Source organism: Chiloscyllium plagiosum, chromosome 44, assembly GCF_004010195.1.
Source record: "Chiloscyllium plagiosum isolate BGI_BamShark_2017 chromosome 44, ASM401019v2, whole genome shotgun sequence".
NCBI lineage: Eukaryota > Metazoa > Chordata > Chondrichthyes > Orectolobiformes > Hemiscylliidae > Chiloscyllium > Chiloscyllium plagiosum.
Window position 1 is genome coordinate 15,036,877 of NC_057753.1, and position 21,706 is coordinate 15,058,582.

The window sequence follows — 21,706 nt, forward strand, 5'->3', positions numbered from 1 at the left end:
TATCAAACAGCACTTGCAACGCAATAAATTGCAATCTAATGCTCATTCTAAGTTCCCATACGATGTTACCTCTCAATTAAACTTAGACAATGATGAAAACCTCAGTGTATCTCGTTGCATCCGAGGATGGGGAAAACGAGTGATAGACTACTTCCCACAAGCCCGGGTGGTTTCAGGTACAACAACACTCCAGCAGCTTGACATCATGGAAGGGAAAACAGCCCACTTGATTGGCATAATATGCACAGACATCAATTACCAACTCTCAGGAATAGCAATGTGCACCAATTTCAAAATGTACTGCAGTAATTCACCAAGGCCCCTCACAGCAGCTTCCAAAACACACGACCACTGCTGTCCAAAATAATAAGTCCACCAGATCTGGGGGAACACTGAAAGTTCCCATTTGCACTAACTTGGACATATGTTGCCATTCACTGTTGCGGTGTCACACTCCAGGATTTTCTTTCCTAACGACATTGTGGGTCTGTCTACACGATATGAACTACAGAGATTCAAAAAGGCTGTTCACCATTGCGTTCTCAAGGGGCAAATAGAGATGGGCAATAAATGCTGGCCAAGCGAGAGCTGCCCATCTCCCATTAATAACTTTTAATACTCATGAGAAGTTGGCTGCAGTGAAGTTGTACAGAACATGACCTGTATTTCCTGTTATGGCAGAACACACCAGAAAATCTGATCCGTCCCTCTTTCTGCTCCACATGCTATAAAATGCAAGCAACTGTTGTTCAAACTCTGAACTAATTGGAATTTCTCGCTCATCTTCTTTTGCATTGCTCTATCCATTACTAGGAAACAATTGCCAGAATGTAAAGATCTTAAATATGACATGATTTACATGGGCCAACGGGTTTCCGAAGTTGAAATTCCATGTTTTGCATACATGAGGTGGTGGATGGATTGGAATGTGGGTTCTGAGGAGAGACAATGAAGGAGATGAAATTATACTGAGCCAGTCATCCGGAGGCTCTGCAACTTGATGACAAAGCACGCCATAGCAGATGGTGGAATTTCTAACTACTTTATTATTAAACAAGAACTATATCTGACCATGAATCAAATATCATAACAATTTACCTGGTCTACTCATGTCACTGAGGGAAGGAAAGCTGCCATTCTAAATACACCTTGCCTATTTCTAAATCTAGAACCAGAATAATGTTCAGCAGTTCAATCTTAACTGATCACTAAATTCGCTCAGCAGGGCACTCAGTTCAAGGCCAGTTAGGAGTGCTTAAAAAATGCATGCCAACCTAGAGAATTCTAAATCACATTAAGAAGAATATAAACGTATGAATAAACAATTGTGACTGGCTGCCCAATTCATTAGCATCGGATAGTTTACAAGTAAAAAATATCTACTGGGTAGTTGACTGAGCATGTAAAATTATTAGCGTACATTGGATTCACATAGACAAACACAATTTAGTGTCAGCGTTAGGCTGTTCGGCCCGACAACACTGCTCCATCTTTTAAAAAGTGAGAGGAATGAGTTAATACGTGCAAGGTGTTTCATTTTTGCTTGCATTACCCGGGTTCACGGCAGTGTGAAAGGGGTAGATAGGATAGGATTTTTAAAGCGTCTCCAGGGGGTCATTTTGAGTCAGTATGTGAACTGTCCTTCTGGAGATAGGTCAGTGCTAGACCCAATAACAGGGGAATGAAGCTTCTAAAATTATTGAAGCGTCTGTGAACGAACATATTTTTGGGATAGTGACCGCAAATTTGTAAGCTTCAATGTCATTATGGAAAGAGAGAAGAGTGCAGAAATTCAGATATCACAATTGAGAACAGATTCAATATCATTGCATAGGAAAAGGCAGACACAGACTTAGAGCAGCTGCTACGACGCAAGTTGATGTTTGGAAAGTGGTAGTCTTTAAAAAGTGGGAATTCATGGCCGGTCTGCTTGTGAAAGAGTGGAAGGCAAGGACGTAGATCCTGGAAGCATTGGAATTATAGAAATATCGAGATTTTTATAGAATGATACGTCAGGAACAGAGCAAGAAGAACACACCAGGAGAGGCATTTCAAGAGTATGAGAGCGTGTGTGTGTGTGCGTATGTGTGTGTGTGCGCATGTGTGTGTCTCTGTGTGTGTGACTGTGTATGTGCATGTGTATGTGTCTGAGTGGATGTGAGTTCGTGTGGATAGTTGTGTGTCAATGTGTTTTCTGTATTCTTAAAAAAAATAGCTGGAAACAGAGGAGCCACCACGCATCTTTGATGTATAGAATTTAAAAAAAATACTCCCAAATACCACCGGAGGCATTTTATCGGTATAACACCAGGAAAAGGGGAAGAGTGCGGTGTATTAGAGATCAAAGGCGTAGCCTGTGCGTTGAGACAGAGGACATGAGTGAGTTGCTGACTGAATACTTCTCACCTCTATTCAGAAAACGGGAAAAAAAACATTGTTGTTGGGGTAGTGAAGTTGTTAGACATGTCATGATTAAGAAAGAAGAGGCGTTTGATCCTGTGGCGCGAATAACGTTGCATAAATCGCAGGGCCTGTTACTGTTTACCTGGCTTCTATGTGCATGGCAGGAGATTACTGGGGCCCTGGTGGAAATATTGAACACTTCACTGAAGAGAGACGAAACAACAGTGGGCCGGAGATAGCTGATGCTTTTCATTGATAAAAGCATCAGGAATAGGCGAAGTAGTAGTAGAAAAGACAGTCCCCTGTCACAGTCAGGGAAAGTAGTGGAAAAAATTCAGAGGGGCAGAATGAATAAACACTTGGAAAGGTAGGAATTGATCAGGGATCGTTAGCATTGATTCATTGGAGAGAGATCATGTGTGATTTATTTAACTGAGTCTTTCAGAAAGATGGTTCATATATTCAACATATTTGCCAGCGTATTGCATATGATGTGGTTTACATGAATGTCGGTAAGGCCTTTGACAATATCCCACAGGGAAAACTGATCAAAAAGTTCAATGCCCATGAGATCAAAGGTAAGTTGGAAAACTAGATTCAAAACAGGCTTGCAAATTGGAGGCAAAGAGAGATACAAAGGAGGCAAATAGAGGGTTTTTTTTTAATGATTGGAATCTTGTGACCGTCGGTGTAACACAAGCATTGGTGCCTGAATCCTTGCTGTTTGCTGTGTACATTTTTCACTCGGTTGTTAGCTGGTCAACATAGATATGGTGTACCGAAGTGTCTGTTTCTGTGGATTATGTATGACACTGTGACCCATATATCAACACAATTCTACATTACTTTCTGACATTACTCTGCATTGCAAGGCAACCCAGACAATCTAGTTAACAATTTTTGACATCAGCTGGGAATACCCTGACTGCTCTCCTTCTCAAACTCGCCACTATCCTGAGGCTCCGCTTAAAGTCACCACCAGTCGCCTCTGTCTCTCTCTGTCTCTGTCTCTCTCCCTCTGTCTGTCTGTCGTTCTTTCTCTCTCTCTCTGTCCCCCCCACTCCCTCTCTCTACCCACCACCCCCCGCATCAAGAAAGCCGCCGAATGGTCATCTGGGACTGTATATTCTGCCTTTAACTTCCAACAGACTACATGCAAACACTTTCATGCCAGGAAATCTATACATCTCTTATGGAATGTATTGAACGACAGTCATCTGTGTTCGAAGATTCCACAAGCTCACTATCACCTGAGATAGGAAAGCTGTCTTCACCCTGATCGAAATAACCTGCCCCCTAATCTCAGACCGTGAAACTCTGTTTTATCTGGATACCCTAAGTCAAGTGAAACATCAAATCTGCACCATCATACCCAGGCCTTTCATAATTAATTACATTTCAGTGAGATCATTTCTTGTTCTTCCAAACACTAATGCATTTAAACCCAGTCAATCTCATTGCTCCACAAATCTGCTATTGCAGGTATCAGGCGACTAATCTGTCACTGCAATCATTCTCTAAAAAAGCACTGCATCTCCTACACGGTGATCAAAACTACTCACAATACTTCAGCTCAGATCTTGGCGAAGTCCTGCAGAAGCAGTGTAAAAAAAAATTGCTCTTGTGTGAGGTTCTTGTTCAATGAAGGCCAATTTAACACTTATCTTTCTATCTGGTAATTAGTTCCTTGATTTCAGTTGCCGGTGTACAGGGTCAGCCACATGACTTTGTTCATCACCTCATCCAAGTATTTAAACATTTGAAGAACATTATGATACTCTGTTTTCTTTTGTTTTCCCTCCAGTGTCGCTAACTTCAGACTAATCCAATTTAGATTGCATTTTGTATGTTTCTGCTCACTGATTCAACTTGACCAGAAGGCCGTGAAGCCGGTTTGCATGGTCCCCATCAGCAAACCTGACAATACCACACCTTTAATCTAAGGTTAAGCCTTCGGTCGCTAGTCCGAAGATAAAGAGAAACTTCTTTATCCAAAGAGTGATGAATCCATGGAGTTCACTATCACAAAAGACTGTGGAGGCCAGTTCACAGGGCATATTTAATACGGAGATCAATAGGTTCTTGTTTGTAAAGAGAACCAAGGGTTACGAGAGAAAGCATGGGAATGTGATGAGAAAGTTATCAAGCATGACTGAAGACGAAGCAGACTCGATGGGCTGAATGGCCTACTTTCTGCTGGATTTGTCAGAACCTAAACTTTGCTAATATGGTCGACATGACCATCTACTGAACTTGTTGCCACCTCACTTGCTGCCATTAAGTGTAGATTATCAGCCCGAGGGATTGACCAACTTTCGATTGCGTTTACGTATCATAAACATGAATAGCTTAACATGTGAGGAACTTTTGAGGCCTCTGAGTCTATACTCTGTGCAGTTTAGAAGGATGAGTGCGGGGGGAATCTCATTGAAGGTTACAGAATACTGAATGACCTTGACAGAGTTCATGTTGGGAGGATGTTGCCATCTCTGGGAGAGACTAGCGACCGAGAGCATAACTTTACATTAAAGGGAAGAGTTTTGGGGACAGAGATAAAGAGAAACTTCTTCAGCTAAAGAGTGGTGAATCTATTGAGTTCACTGTCACAGAAGACTGTGGAGGCCAGGTCACAGAGCATATTTAAGACGGAGATCAATAGATACTTGTTTGTAAAGGGGATCAAAGGTTACGAGGGAAAGCAGGGGAATGTGATGAGAAAGATATCAGGCATGACTGAATGACGAAGCAGACTCGATAGGCTGAATGTCCTACTTTCTGGTCCTATGTCTTATGGTCTTACAGATGTAAAATCATGGTGCATAATTTTACAGACGAGGTGTATAAAGTGGATGTCATGGAAAATTTGATATGTTACAAATTTGAACGGTCGTGGATTGTATTATAGTGCGCTGTATCAGTCACAGATAAGCCGAAAATCTAAGAAGTGCAAACAAACGTCTTTAAAATTTGAGCCGATTTTTCAGACGAAGAGAGAAAGCAATCATTTCCACTCACAAGCGGGTTGGTAAACACATTCTATCAAATGACCATAATTGGTAAAATGTCGGAAATGTAATGGGGATGATCAATTTACCCAGTGGATAAGCGAGATGTGGAAATTACGAGCTGAACTAATGATAAAATCAGATTTTGGGGCAACTATTGAAAGTCAATTGAAAAGTCGTTTGGCGATTTGACATTTTCAGAACCACAGAAAGCAAAAATGAAATAAAAGAAACAAAACAAGTCAAGCAATGGAAGAAGTCAGTAAACCTGACAGCATCTGTGTAGAAAGAAAGATAGTTGATGTTTTGAGTAAAATGTGACTGTTGACGAATGGAGCTTTTATAATGAAGACAGGATGGAGAGGTGGAGAGAGTGGAACAGATAGTGAGTATGTCCAGAACAAAGGACAAAGGGGCTGTTAGTAATAATATAGGAGAAAAATAGGATGAAGAAAGGCTTGTAATGATTGTACCGACGAAGTGAAAATAGAACTATCTTGCAGAGACCAAGGCTGACAGGACGTAAATAGTTAAAGGAGGAACCTGCTGGATTGTAACACGAAGGAAGACAGAGATTCTGCTCTGAAGCTGTTGGAATTCATTTTGAGTCATGAAGAGGTTAAAGTACAGAAGCATAAATTGAGGAGATGTTTTTCCAAACGTTCTGTGTGAAGCTATATTGCACGGTGTTTTCAAAGAACCTGAGACCAATAACCTTCTGTGGTTGTGTGATTCTATGATATGGATTACAAAGTGGGGACTCGCTTCCAAGACACAAGTTTAAACGTCATTGATCTCTCAAAGTGAGCTGGTGTTTGGAACCCTGTTTCGTTGTACCCATTAATGGTCACATTACTTCTCATTGGTGTAGAAGACAAGAGTTTACTTCACAGTGTGCACACATCAAAATCTATTGGTTGATGGAAACAAACACCAGCTGTCTATGCAAAACATGTCCAAGGAACTAACTCTTACAGAAATTAAGGACTCAGTAGAGACCTTTCATTATCTGTGAAACTGCATTTTGCTATTTTTCAGATTTCACCTGGTATTAGCAGCTTGGACGATGCTTGCACCCCTCCTAAAGTTGCTTCTTCTACAGCTATTGAACTGTGAGTTATGATCTGATGAATACATTCACTTAATTATTGTTGAGTTAACGATTATTCCAATGTGAGTTGCAATATTGTAACTAACATTCTGTGTGATGGAAGACGGTGACAGGACGTGGAATCAGAATTGCATTCTCTTCATTTTTGTCTGACTGTTTATGATACAGTTAATGAAGCCCCACACAAACTAAATCCAATCTTTCCACACTATTCCTGGCTTCTGTACAGCTCTGTGGGTGGTACGGTGGCTCAGTGGTTACCGCTGCTGCTTCACAGCAACAGAGACCGGGATTCTGGTTCCTTCCTTGGGCGACTGCCTATACGAAATTTGCACATTCTCCCCGTGTCTGCATGGATTTCCTCCAGGTTCTCTGGTTTCCTCCCACAATCCAAGGATGTGCAGCTCAGGTGAATTGGCTATGCTAAATTGCACATAGCGTTCGCTGCATTAGTCAGGGGGTTAATAGGGGAATGGGTCTGGCTGGCTTACTCTTTGGGGCGTCACTGTGTACTTGTTGGGCCGAAGCACCTGTTTCCATACTGGAGGAATCGAATCATCTCAAAGAGTTGTAACCCTACTTTGCCAATTTGGGTCTGTGTGAACCCATGTCTGCCAATAGTATCACAGTATGTGCAGCAGGGAAACCTGCTGAACAACATCTAACTGATTTATTTGTCAATATCTGAAATAATGCGAAAAGAAACTGATTTTTTCATTTCCTTGTAATCTGTTGTGAACTTGATTTGGTTTTGGGATTTAGCTCTTGAATCCCAAAAACATTTGCTCAAAAAAAAACTTATTTGTACTGCGTCATTCATGCCCACAGTGAAATGAGGGAGTCCTATGCCAAACTGATGCATTTTGGTGTTGAGATGGTTTTACACTTTTGGAAGTGACACAGGCAATTTAGTCATGGAAAGGAATTACAGTCATCACTGTGATAAGGCCACAGCTAGCTGATTTTTCTTGGAAAAACATAAGGGTTACTGGATAGGAAACATTCAGTCTATTTTCTCTACAGAGATGCTGCCAGAGCTGCTGAGTTTTCTCAGTAACGTCTGATTGTTTTTTCTGATTTACAGTATCCGCAGTTCATTGCTTGTATTTTTAACTGTTTTTATTAAGCTCTGTATTTGATCAAAAGATTATTCAGAACGAGATCAATATTGATAAAGTCTTCTGCCTGTATTCAAAGATTTGTTGCTAGAAGTTCATTTGAATTCTTGGATTAGCGTTTACTCCTGAAGAGATAATACCAGTCACTCCAAACTACCAACAGTGCTGCATTGTTCAATCAGCGACAATTTGTGCTCATATTGTTGAAAATGCATTTTAACAATTGTCTTTCTGAGTCCGGCTGAGACTGTTACAAGTTGAGGCAGGGCTGAAAACAATATCATCTTGTTGGCCATGTCAGCACTACGAATAGTTTGCATCCATTTGAACATGTTTCCTATTACTGGGTGACAGATGTGCTAATCTGCGTTTTAAAAGACAATGAAATGGGAATATCGAAGCTGATTGTTCGTTTGCCTTGTGTGGTGTCTGCTCTTCTGTTGGCATAGTGGTATCAGCTAAGGCAACCAAACAAAAAAAAAATCAGCTTTCAATTTTTTAAGATAATCTAAACAACTGGAAAGATTTTCTGTTATATTTGGGTCCACTGGAGTTTGGACAAACAGTGAACTTGGTGTCTCTAAGGCAGCGGTTAATACCATGTCTACCTTCGATTGAACTCACATACGCATGGATATTTCTCTCAGCTTCTTCCCCCAGCACAGGTCGCTTGACTACTGTGTGATATATAATCCATAGAATTATGTTACTCTAAGTCGCTTCTCCTGTATTCAGGAGAATAAATTGATGCAGAGCTCATATGTTTATCCTGACATTGTTTAATACTATAATTTTCATCAAACAAACCATTACCAAACCCTCCTACTGGAAGATCCAGAATAATTTTTTTGCCAAATGTATGTGTAATGATGAATGGGTGCGGGGTTATATTTGATATTAGAACATCAATACTCCGAGCTTTACTTTTCTATTTGGTCATCAATGGCGGGATGACTGGCTTGGTCAGCGTAACTGGGAATGCGAACTTGTGGTGGTGTTCTGTGTGTCATGAACTATTGCATTTCGTTGAGGCTAGGTGTATCAACAAATCGGGAGTAAGAGAAATACAGAATTTTAATCAAGCATCAGATAAGGATATTCTGCCAGTCAGGATGCGGACTTACAGGTGGTCGTTTTTCCATTTTCTCTGTACCTTAGTTGGTGGTGTGGGTGCAGGTTTGTTCGGTTGTGTGGAAGATCTTTGCTGAGTTGCTGGAGTTAACGTGGGTATTGCCAGTTCTGCGGCTGAATATTGGTTGTGAATGTTTTATGCTAATATACGGCAAGGAAAACAAGCTGACTCGTTTGGCCAGGTCTAATCGAGCTTCTGAAAGTATGCTGCTGTTGAATGCAGTGAGAGAACGAGCAAATATTCTGGCAGAGACGTTGCTTGGGTATTGTTGAGAGTGAGAATGTTTTGCGAATCAGAAGTGAATGTACAGGGATGTCCGGTGTTTGTTCTCCACTTGTAGCAAATAATTATAAAAAAATCCCATCTCAGATTCAGGCAAATTCCACAGCGTAGTATGTCCACAGTGTGTTTCGATATCTTGCTTTTTCTTCAAAAGTTCTTTTCAAATTTTACTCCTATTCAGTCAATGGCGTGTAATGTTCAATGAGATTTGAAGGTTTCTTGCTCTTTCGCCCATCTGTTGGAGGTACATTTATAGGTCAGCTTTTTGTTCCATAAATTTATTCAGACTCTCCCCGTTGAATACTTGTGCCTGGTTGCTTTAATTAATCACTGGTAACAACAGTTAAAATGCTTACAATCAATGGGAATTTTCCATGAGGAAATCTTCCTTGCATTAATCTGTGATAGTTCCGTACGTGTTAACTAATTATGCGCCGGAATCATAATCTTGTGTCTTCTTTTCATTAAACATGTTGCAGGAGTTAACTCAGCCTTACGAGGATGAAATATTCGAATGTTATTAATACGTGCAGATTTGATCGATCAATTTACATCCAAACCTGCTAGAAGGATTGATATTTTATATCTAGAATAGTAAGCTTATAGCAGCTCCTCGGAATTCAGTCAGAGTCCGTTATACGTCAGGTATGTGTCAGTAGACGCAAAATAAAAACCAGACTTACACTTGATTGAGGACTACGTTTCACGTCCTAGGAATTTGATAACGCAGTAAACTATTTCATAAAATGTTGTATGAACAAAGGAGTTTGATTTATATATATTAACATAAACCTTGTATTGTGGGGATAAAGTATTTTTTTTACAGAAGCATAGAGTTTGGGAGAAACTCAAAAGATCTGGCAGCAAGTGTGAAGAGATAAACACAATTATCATTGCGACTCCAGTATGACTATTCTTCAGAAATGAAGAAGAGAGAATAGAGTCGTATCAGACTCCCGAAGTTAACACTGTTTCTCTCTTCAATATGCTGCTCATCCTGCTGTGTTTCTCCACATTTCTCTGTATTTATTTCAGAATGCCAATCTTCACATTATTTTCCTTTTAACCTGCTGTTTCATTTATTTTACTCTAGTTTTCTGAAGGGCTTTTATATTTTAGGAACTAACGACTCAAGAGAGGAATCATAAAGTCGTTGGATGCAATTTAATTGGAAAAATTTCTGGTTCAGATGGTAGGAAACCAGACTGGGGACAAATGCAGGAATAAATTCGCATAGAAAAGAAGGTTGATCCGAACAATTGAAAGAAAAGGTTTTTGTGTTTAGCCTCTGAACCTTAGAACACAGAGCATAGAATTCTACAGCACAGGAACGGGCCCTTCGGCCCACAATGTTGTGCCAAACATGACGCAAAATTAAACTAATAATTTCTGCCTGCTCTTAGTCCACATCCCTCCAATTCTCGTAGATTTAGTGCTTAGCGAAAAGTCTCTTAAATGCCACGATTGTACTTTGCGACTCCACTACCCCTGGCAATTCCAGAATCCTACCACTTTCTGTGTTTAAAAAAACTTACCCCTCACACCTCCGTTGAACTTACCCCCTTGCACCTTAGATTCATGCCCCCTCGAATTAGACATTTCAACTCTGGGAAAAAAAAGAGAGATTCTGACCATTAACAATATAAGTGCATCGTGTAATTTTATTGACTTCTAACAAGTTTCCCCTCAGCCTCCGCAGCTCCACAGAAAACAACCTGAGTTTTTCTCGTCTCCTCTTATTGCACATATTCCGAGAAGTATTTTTTATTTCAAATTCCGCAAATCATTAAAAACTCTCAGAGATTCTAACCTGACAAGTGCACAAATCTGACAGAAATAGACTTATTAATTGGTGGAAAAGGAACCGCAACGAAGCTACAAAACAAGCCTCCAGATTTGATAGAGACATGAATGAACTCCGACTTAGCACCCCTTGAAAACTATTTTTGTTCATTGTGTACTTTGCAATATTTCAGGTCATGAAGTGTTTAGATAGAATGGACCATCTTACTCTTTACAACGATTGAGCTAGAATCTCGCCTCTCACCTCATCAACATTGAAAATTGTGTCCTCCACATTGTTGAAATAGAAGTATCATCTGACACAGTCAATGTTTGAAAAGTATTTCAAATGGACATATATATTCCAAACAACCAGAGTTAATTCATTACAGTATCCAGGCTAGAGTTGCAACTAATATTGCTAATATAGTTTGAAATTGTAACAGTGCTCGCTTCAGTTACAGTTTTCAAAATGATGCCACTGCGCTGCCATGATTTGTGGTTTTCCAAACTGGTCCATTTAGAAAAGTCAACTGTATTACATGAAACCAATAGCGTGGATTGCACAATCTCATTTAGACAATACCCAAGGTTGTTATTATCGCTTTTCTTCCACTAAATCAACATAGTTCCTATCAGTTTAATGGTCTTGGCGTATATGTAACTGTGTAAAAAGTAATAGCTTTAAATTCTCACTAACATAGTAATTATTCTGCAGTATATGTGAGAGAACAGGCGATATAATGGGTAGTTTATGTAAGTCGGAAGGAGTACAGGCTGAGAAAGGGGAAAGGCTGAAATTCTATTTCGATGACAAAAGACAATACCCCAGTGTGCACGCCAGCTGGCAAGACATTTTTGTAGATTTTTGTTGTCCATTTTTCACTGGCAAGTAATTGCTATTAAAAAAAAATTAGGCATGAGGTGGGTGAATGCAAGTTACAAAAGGAATCTGGAAAGCAGCGATGAATGATTCACAGCCAACGCTGAGTGACCATGTGTGAGCACATCTGTTGGACGGTCTGTCTTGGCTTAATGCACGACCGTAGAAATAAAATGATTCCAAGACTGAAAGCAAGCAATTAGAAGTTTACAGATTATAGAATAGTTGCATTAGAAAGAATTCACAGGATATTAAATCTCATCTATGTTTATCATACAACGCGAGAAAATTAACTTTGTTTAAATGGAAACACGTTTCGATTCCTGCACCAACTTGGGAGAAGAGCGCCACATCTTATCAATGAACATCATTAACATGGCGAGCTTAGCCATCACCTGAATCTGTAAACAATACGGCTTCATAATCTTCCTCTCCCCAATGTAGTTGAACGTGTGTATTAAATGCTCAGAGAGAGAATTCGATAGCAACGAGGGAAGGAAATGGAATTAATTAAGCAGTTTGTTCAAAGAGGTAGCATAGGAAGCGTGGCCCGAATGTGCTCGTTCCTTTGTTTTGAACTCCAGAATTGTTGGTCGGCAGTTATGTATTAAACAGTTTCTTTTGATCAACGGTAATAGCACAAGTCCTAGAGTTAAGGAAATAGGGAATTGTTGCTGGATATTGTTGATGACTGACACTTGAGACGCTGTTGTCATATCAACACCGAGGCAGCAGAAAGCCTAATGCTTAAGTTGACAAATGCAGCATCTGCAAAGTGTGATATCTGCCGGGTTTAGTTGTTAACTGATTACCGTTAGCTGTTTGTTGTTTTCAGTATTGATGATCGAGGAAAAATCTTAAACACTTGAATTTTTTTAATAGGGATGCCACACTTTAGCTCTGGGAAGTATTAATGCTTTATATGGAAGTCAAAACAACGTTGAATAAGTCACCATTAAAGCAGAGAGCGGAGCAATCAGTAATTTTGTGAAATCTTCAAACTGCCAACAGATGGTTATCAAAGAGGCTCACCAAATGTCTCAGTGCATTGGGTTGACAGTGCCCCTATCTGTGTGAAAAATGTCAGTTAAATTTGGAAAACGAATATTAGGATGTGTTTTCGCTCCAGAAGTTACATTTACTGATCTGTAAGTATCGCATGAAATTAGGGTTTCACATTTCCAGATAACATTTTATTTCTCAAAGTAACTCCAATTAGATTAGATTAGATTGCCTACAGTGCGGAAACAAGCCCTTTGGCCCAGCCAGTCCATACCAATCCTCCGAAGAGTAGCCCACCTAGACCCATCTCCCTCATGCACCTAGCACTATGGACAATTTAGCATTGCCAATTCACCTAACCTGCACATCTTTGGACTGTGTCTCAGTTTCTTACCTCAGTTTTTTTAAAACAGTTGAATTTACTTTCAAGTGTTGCATTGATTCCTGACACATCATTTCTTGTCTCTCTATTTCAGACAGTCTTGTCGACACGCAAGTTAATAAGACAGGTAATTTCTTGTTAGTTTCGTAAGGAGTGGAATCTCCATATTGTGCTGTGCCCATTCAAAAATACTGCTGTAATAACTGCCTCCATGCATTAATGTTGTTGTTTTAACTAGCCAACTGCCACAACTGAAGGAGGATGTGTTCCTTCTAAAGGTCTCATCCTAGCAATCTCTGAAAAGAGAGTGTGAGGGTCATCAACTACACACCATTGTTGTCAGATAGAGAGACAATGACTGAGGATTTCTGGAAAGGAGGGTGTGAAGGATCAGATCCCACTCACAGTGTTGTTGGTAGATCGAGAAACAATGATTGGGGAGAGTGTTGAAGGATCAGTTCCACACAATGTACTATTCTGGATAACATATTTAAATGATTTCACATATGGGTGATTGCTGACCTCCTTCTCACATATCCATGCATCGTGCAACATTTCTGGCTGTGAAAGACAAAAGCACCATTTCATTTTCAAATCGTCCCATGGCGGCTCCTTTGTGATTTCTCACCTGTCCGTGTTGAACACGATGGGTAACGGATCATTACTGGTCCCTTTCCTCTCAGCCTTCCTGAAGTAAAAGTATTTTATGACCGCTTGTCAGCGTGGGGCAAGCTCGAACAACACTCGAGAAGCTCGACAGTATCGAGGAACAAAGCAGCCGCCGATTGATTAGCAGAAATCCACAGACATCCCCTCCTCCACCACCGGCATTCAGTAGCAACACTGTGTACCATCCACAAGATGCAGTACAAACACTCACCGAAGCTCCTCAGACTGAACTTTCCAAACTCACGACCACTTATTTCTAGAAGGGCAAGGGGAAGCAGATACATTGGAACAACACACCCTACAAGTTCTCCTCTGAGCCCCTCACCATCCTCACTTGGAAAAATATCAGCCATTCCTTCAGTGAGGCTGATAATGCTGGAATTTCCACCTGAAGAGTAATTGGGAGTCTACCTTTGGGAGTCTACTTCTGGCATAGCAGAACTTAAAGAAGGCAGCTCACTCTCATCCTCTCAACAGGGCAAATAGTGACGGGTGACAAATGTTGGCCAGATGGCGATGCTCACATCCCAAAGACGATTCAATGAAAAATCTTCTCATGCTAGTCCATTCAGTTAATAGTTTCTATATAAATGCTTGCTCTCTGTGAGTGAGTGTCAGTTAAAAAGAAAGCCCGTCCTCTTTCACCATATCCAATAGGTTTTCTGAGTCATATTGTGGCCGAGTGCATTTGTAGTATCCTCTCACTCCCATTGCATGGTGAACAGGGAATGTCGGCTTTGAAGGGAGTTTTCCTGTTTCTACATTGTGAACCTTAGTTGTTATTTCTGTATTTTTCAGAGTCGGTGAAGCTGAGATTTGAGAATGGCAACAGTCCTTGCGCCGGCAGAGTGGGAATTCATTACAAAGGACTGTGGGGGACTATGTATGATACTAACTGGGACCTGTTGGATGCTACTGTTGTATGTCGGGAGCTGGACTGTGGGACTGCAGTCGCTGCCCCACGTTTTTCTCATTTTGGACCAGGATCTGGACCCATTATGACTGGAAATGTTCACTGCAGTGGGACTGAACGCGCTCTGCGTGACTGTCCGTCTGAAACATGGCGTCACTACAAAAAACCACACTCTAGTGATGCTAGTGTCATCTGTTCAGGTAGAAATCTGCTGCCCTTTCTCCTAGTTGCATCACAACTAAGTACTGCGTGAAACTAGAAAGAGATATGATAACAGAACGACAACTGTCCAATACTTATTAATATCAATTTATTCCGTGTCATTGTGTAACGTGTTGAATATTTGAATGTCATGGGAGACGTGAATACCTGTTATTGTTTGCACTCCAGTGAATGGGCAGAACACGTGTCCATTGCGATGGCATTTGAAGCCAAATTGAGAGAGCTGAACCACTGAAATGATCACACATACAACCTAATGTATTATGAAATTCGACATTGCGTTGACTGACAAAAATCACTGCATAACGTATCTTCAGGCGGAATGCCGCTTTCTGTATGACCAGCTGAGGGTCATCAGTCTGGGGACGATTTCACATAGAGGGTGGTGCGTGTATGGAATGATCTGCCAGTGGAAGTGATGGAAACTGGAACAATTATAATATTTAAAAGGCATCTGAATGGGCATGTGAATACTAAGGGTTTAATTGGATATGGGCCAATTGCTGGCAAATGGGGCTAGATTAGTTTAGGATATGTAGTCGGCATGGATCTTTTGGACTAAAGGGTCTGTTTCCATGCTGTACCTTACTATGACTTGATGACTCCACGTCGACGGTGCACCAGACCCACAGAAGTAAGGGAATGTTTCACACACGAATCTTTCAGTATTCAGATGATATTCATCAGTCAATAATGTCGATTATTGCTATTTTAATTTGTAACGATGCAGTGATTTTCTTTTCAGAGCAAGTCATGTTAGTACCTGAAAACTCCAAGTGCTTTGGCAGACTGGAGGTTCAGTTCGGAGACACCTGGAAAACAGTGTGTGGTCTTGACTGGGATTTAAAAAACTCTAACGTGGTCTGTGCACAGCTTCATTGTGGAGTGGCCGTGTCTGTTTCAAGCTCTGCTCACTCTAGAAACAGTACTGTGCTTGCAGGTACTAAGGTCTTTAAGTGTACGGGCAGTGAGACTCAACTAGGGAGGTGCCTTCGGTCTTCAGACACTCACCATGATTGCAGTGAACATAACAATGTCACTCTGACATGTTCCGGTGAGTATAGACTTAATGGAGAAAGAAATATCAATTTCACTTTAGTGTTTATGAAAGTGATGGCTCTGGTATTTGTGGCATTGCTCTAACAGTATCAAATTTAAACCAATCTTTGCAATTTATAACGTAGTCATGCACTACGTGGACCATATGCACGCAATTAGTGAAAGCTAACATGTTTCAAAGTGTTTCTGTTTGTATTGGAAAATAGATTTATTCATGTTTGTAAACTGTCTGCACTCAACACCTTTTATTGTCTAGAATTTCTAAAAGGCGACCATTACGATAACGGCAACCATGAGTTAATATTGATACATTGCAGTGAATATCGGACAATTAACTAAGCCAAGCCAACGGTTTTTTTTTTTCATTTTTATCTTTTTGTACACCGATCATATTTTTAAACAACATTTCCAAACTGTTTGGAATTATTGAACATCACTCTTTCCAACAAATTTTTTCAAGCAAGACTTCGTAGCTCACAATAACTTATTGTCTGACCTGTATCATCATGTTTGTTGTTCCACGATCGCTTTCTGATTCTAATATGGCGTCTAAAGGAGATTCTCTTCGTTTCCTGGCCATTCACGTTGGATTGAATTTACACTACTCTAATATCACTGTGCATTTTACATTAGTGCTCATATTATCAGTTGTCCGATTTAGTATCATTCCAAGGCATGCCACACCTCTTGCCCTAAACCTTAGCATTTTTGCCCAGTACAGTACTCTTCTAACAATCAGTTAGTGTTCAAGCAAGTCATATTCTTTTACACCACTATCTGCACGTATTCTATTGTTCAAAGCCAATAGTCGTTGGCCCAGTAGAAACGTGTCGAAGGCAGAAGCATACTCGTATTTCTATTCGAGTATCGCTCGTCTGCACCTCCTCAAGTACCATGACACCCTCTGTGAATTATGTGATGCACCTAATCAGACACAGCGCTTTGCTATCGGTCTGAGGACAACTGGATAACAACTGTCATAACGTCTCTGCCTCTGCACTAATGAACTCTATTTATAAATTTAAGCTTAAGTTATATTGGTGAGTACTCTGCTAAGTATTCTGTCACCTTCAACGAGCTCAACTCTTGAATACCGAAGCCCTTCTGTCTCAGCACTCTTGTTCAAAAGGTGAACCCAGTGAATATGGATAACGTCTGCCATTCTAGTCATAATGTACTGCAGAATCCCTGACGGGCATTGGTTAACTCCATTGGCTGTACGGCTGCGTTGTTCTACAAGGTGATGCCACCATCGTTGGTTAATTACCCTGCAGCCTCAAGTTGCCTTGAATGCCCTACTCCTTTAAGCTCACCTTTCGACTGACTAGTGTTGACCAACGTGTTAAATTACTATCAGTCTTCTTTCTATAATGAGAGTGCAGCCATATGATCATCCGGAATGTAGTGACCTCGCCTTCCCTGCATCATCCCCAGAGCCAATTAACTGTGCAAGTATTCATGGCCAAATGCAGCACAGATGCTACTGAACCATAGAGTGTTACAAATGCATCTATACATCCTCATTACTTACATTCTCCAGGACGCCGCATAATACATTGTAAACACTATTTTGGGAAGATTCTTTCGTTGTGAGTGTTCCAACAGGTTCATGAAGTAAAAGCAAGTGTTTTGAAGAAATTATATCTGTAATGACTGGATATTGAACAGCAATGTTTAATAAACTATTCATTTTGCCTTTTGCATCTTGCACCAATACCTGCAACAAAGGAGATTTGCAAACATTTGTTTCGTAATTTACTCAAACACAGGAAACCATGGACCCCGATTGGTTGGTGGGGTGAACAGATGCTCTGGGCGAGTGGAGGTCCTGCATGGAGAGCAGTGGGGATCTCTGTGTGGCATTTACTTTGATTCACAAGTCGCCAGTGTGGTCTGTGAGCACCTTCAGTGCGGGTCTGTAAAGTCGGTACCCAGAGATGATCGATTTGGGAGGGGAGCCGGACAAACGTGGAAGGAAAAGTACAAATGTCGTGGAAACGAGAGACGATTGTGGGACTGTGCAGTTTCACGCAGTGGACGTTTTAACTGTTCCCACGGAAACGTGGCCAATGTCATCTGCTCGGGTGTGTCCGGTAGGTCTGGCAGATGTCATTCCAGAAGGGAAATAATTGACCAGATGAGTTATTAGTAGAATTGCTGTTGGTTTCAGTGTCACCGTTATTCAGTCGAAATTTCAGTTCGAGGTTATTCACTGAGTTTGAACTCCACCAGCTGCCATTCTGGAATGGAGGACAGTGACATTCTTTCTGCACCATCACATTCTGTCGTTTTATTAATCAAGGTGCCATGCTTGATTTAACACAACGGTGTTCTGAGATCTGAAAGCTGACTTTTCCAAAGTTAATTTGTGTTAGATCCGGTTTGTTTCCACGTTTGTGAACATTTCATGAACAACATCAGAGATGAAAATTAATTATTTTCATCTCTGCATGTATCTGATTCATTCTTCAAACGTCAAATCTCTCTGTCTTCAACGATATTTCCAGACTCACTGGGTTCTGCGAGAACATTCTGTTAGTGCTTCTGAGGCGGTGAGTGAATCCTTATTGGCATTAAATCCTCGGATACATTGGGTGCATGTTGGAGGTAGTTTGCAACGTTAGAACAGAGATGAAAAACAAAGAAATTGAGAGCATTGTTTGCTATTCTGACAGATGTTTCCTGTGATTAAAAAAAAGAGACAGTGAGGACTGCAGATGCTGGTGAGTCAGAGTCGAAAAGTGTCATGGTAGACAAGCACAGCAAGTCAAACAATATTCCAGAAGCAGGAGAGTTAGGTTTCTGGCATAAGCCCTTCATCAGAAATGTGGAGGGTGAAGGGACATGACAAGTAAATAGTCAGTTGGGATTGTGGCTGGTGGAAGGTAGGTTGGAAGGCGGTAGGTGGATGCGGGTGGGAGGTTCGTGGTGAGGGTGGAACAGATCATTGGGAAGGAAGATGCACAGATGAAGTGGGCAGTGCCAAGTTGAACGGTTGGTGGAGGGAAGTTGTGGAAATAATTGAAGTCGCAGTTGATGCAGTGTGGTTCTAGGATCTTGAGGCAGAAGAGGAGACATTCCCCTTCCAATTACCAGGTGGCTTTGATTTGGCTGTGAAGGGGACTCAGAACTGCATGCCCTCGGGAGATTGAAAGGATGAATAAAAATGTTTGGCTACAGCACGGTGGAGTTGCTTGGTGTGTGAGTCCCAGAGTTGTACCCTGAACTGCTCTATGATTTGGGGTTCTGTCTTCCTCATACATAGGAGACCACAACAGATGAAGTTCTTACACCTCTTGGGTGACAAGTAGCCATACCTCTCCGCTCACCTCCAACCAAGAACCTAAAGGATAATTGCAAATACAGCAGGGACTTTCCTGCACACCTGTTCAGCTCATCGACTGTGTCCATTGCTCTTGATGTGGTCTCCTCTATACTGGGGAGACAGAAAGTCAATTCACAAAGTGGTTCAGGAATCATCACTGTGATACACACATCAAAGAATCCCACCGCCTTGTGGCCGAGCCACTTTTAATTCACCTCCCATTCCGTCAGGTACATGCAAGTCATAGGTCTCCTCCACTGCTAAATCAATGTAGCACGCCAGTTGGAGGAAGAACGCCTCATATTCCACCTTGAGACCCTACAATCACACGGCATCTACATCAACTTCACCAATTTCCAAACCTCCCCTCTCCCCCTCATCTCAGATCCAACTCTACAACCTGACACTTCTGCCTTGACTTGTGTTACGTTCCACTTTTCCTTCCTACCTACTTGCCCCTCCCTCCACACCGACCTATTACAATTAATTTCCACCTGCACTCAACTGTCGTCTTCCCAGCTATCTGCTCCCCCAACCGCACCCAACCCCAAACTTATATGGCAGCCCCCTTTACCCGTGCACATTCCTGATGAATGGCTCATGTCAGAAACGTCGACTCTGGTGGTCCTCGCATGCTGTCTGACCTGCTTTGCTTTTCCAACACTACTTTTCAACTGTGGTAAAATTCATCTAATTGAACATGGCGGATTGGGAATCTGCAAGAAGCAAATAGATTTCCTGCTTCTGAGTTTCGAACTATCACTTGCAAATAGCCATTGTGGGCTCTACACAGACCATTTCATTTCCTCATTGTTCAAGATTAACAGGCTTTATTGATCCACATCTTTCCCAAATGGTTGGAAACGAAAAGTGATGACAAAAATGAAACTTGCTGAAAAACTGTTGGATAATCCATTTCTAATGCGTATTAAAGCTCATAAATTTTGCTTAGAGTGTCGAATTTCTCTCTTCAGTTTAATCGTTGTTCTCAATAAATATCGTGTTGCAGACGAGAATTCGTCACCAAGACTAGTTAATGGTGGAAGCAGATGCGATGGCCGAGTTGAGGTCTACTACAATGGAAGCTGGGGCCGAGTGCAAGACACCCTGTGGGACTTGAATAATGCTCACGTTGTCTGCAGACAGCTGGGTTGCGGTTATGCCTTCGAAACGTATAACACGTCGAAGTATGAGGCGAGTGCTCAATGTGGGAGGGTGTACGGTGTCCAGTGTCACGGGCAGGAACCGCAGCTCCAGGACTGCAGAATCTCCAGCTCACTGAATACATCGGTCTGTGACAGCAGTGATGTTGGTGTCCTCTGTTCAGGTGAGTAGACATTTCACAGCAAAAACTGCTGGCAAATATAAAACTATCTGTTGTGTGGAATACTTGTTCTTGATGGTCACTCGGAACTATTATTTAACACTGCGGTGAAAGCAGATGTGGGCCAGTTGGATGGGTGTAAGCAAGTGAGATTTTTTGCAATACGAAAGCTATAAGGATTTCATGATCCCAAAAGTAAAACTGACACAGATACATAAGGAATAAGGAATTCACTACGCTGAATACAAGCTCGCTGAACCCAAATGTTGGAAATTCAAGGCAACGATGGACATGTGACTATTTTCCATCACACCCATATCCATCTTGATATCATTATCTCCTACCCTGCAAACAATCGAAAGTTGAATATACTACCAAAACCTAGAGTTTTACATTTGACGTGAATGTCAGTTTCGTGTCACGCAATCTCTAAGGTCCACTATTTGCACCATCCTATCATTTGCAATCTTACCCTTAATTCAACTGATAGACAGCTGAGACACCAATCCATTGTCCTCCCACTGCCTTCCCTCATGCTACCATCTGACAACTTGAGGTCATTCATAGCTCTTCTCTCCATGACCTATCTGCGTCTATGTCCGATTGCTCATCTGCTATGTACACACGGCCCTACATTTCCTCCCAGTTAACATATCTAAAAACAAATCCGACCACTGTTGTCAAATATGTCCCACTTCATGTGTCTATTATTAAATTCCTGAGATACGTTTAAGGTTACAGATGGAGCTAGTAATACGATTTCCCAAGACCACAGCTTTGAGGTTTTTCTCTGAAATCTCCAATCCACTGAATTGTCTGGTGCTGTCCAACGATATGCAGGTTATGGTGCATTGGTCCTGTTAAATTGCCATGTACAGGTTAGAGTGATTGGCTGTGCTAAGTTACCCAGAGTGGCCAGGTGTGTGCAGGTCTGGGTGGATTGGCCGTGCTAAATTACCCATAGTGCCGAGGGATGTGCAGGTTCGGGTGGATTGGCCATGCTAAATTACCCATAGTGCCCAGGGATGTGCAGGTTCGGGTGGATTGGCCGTGCTAAATTGTCACGTAGTCTCGCCTTGTTTCATCCAGAACAG

The 21,706-nt window shown here is 41.4% G+C and overlaps 2 protein-coding genes across 2 annotated transcripts in view; both read left to right on the forward strand.

The window, feature by feature from the left end:
* The first annotated feature begins 126 nt into the window (after nt 1-126).
* LOC122543743 (scavenger receptor cysteine-rich domain-containing group B protein-like) lies at nt 127-16,934 on the forward strand. The gene is made up of 5 exons (XM_043682506.1): nt 127-176; nt 6,447-6,520; nt 13,195-13,227; nt 14,568-14,882; nt 16,765-16,934. The coding sequence occupies exons 1-5, from the start codon at nt 127-129 to the stop codon at nt 16,932-16,934; spliced, it is 642 nt and encodes a 213-aa protein (XP_043538441.1).
* A 399-nt stretch (nt 16,935-17,333) lies between these two features.
* Nucleotides 17,334-21,706, forward strand: part of LOC122543744 (deleted in malignant brain tumors 1 protein-like) — a 162,136-nt gene continuing 157,763 nt past the window's right edge. The window contains exons 1-3 of the mRNA XM_043682507.1: nt 17,334-17,415; nt 17,733-18,056; nt 20,298-20,475. Coding sequence (XP_043538442.1) covers nt 17,334-17,415; nt 17,733-18,056; nt 20,298-20,475 — 584 coding nt within the window. The remainder of the gene's footprint in view (nt 17,416-17,732; nt 18,057-20,297; nt 20,476-21,706) is intronic.

Coding starts and splice junctions, on each gene's coding strand:
- LOC122543743 (XM_043682506.1), top strand. CDS start 127: ATGGGGAAAACGAGTGATAGACTACTTCCCACAAGCCCGGGTGGTTTC. Junction 177..6,446: donor ACAAGCCCGGGTGGTTTCAG/GTACAACAACAC, acceptor GCTATTTTTCAG/ATTTCACCTGGTATTAGCAG. Junction 14,883..16,764: donor TGCTAGTGTCATCTGTTCAG/GTAGAAATCTGC, acceptor TATTGTTCAAAG/CCAATAGTCGTTGGCCCAGT.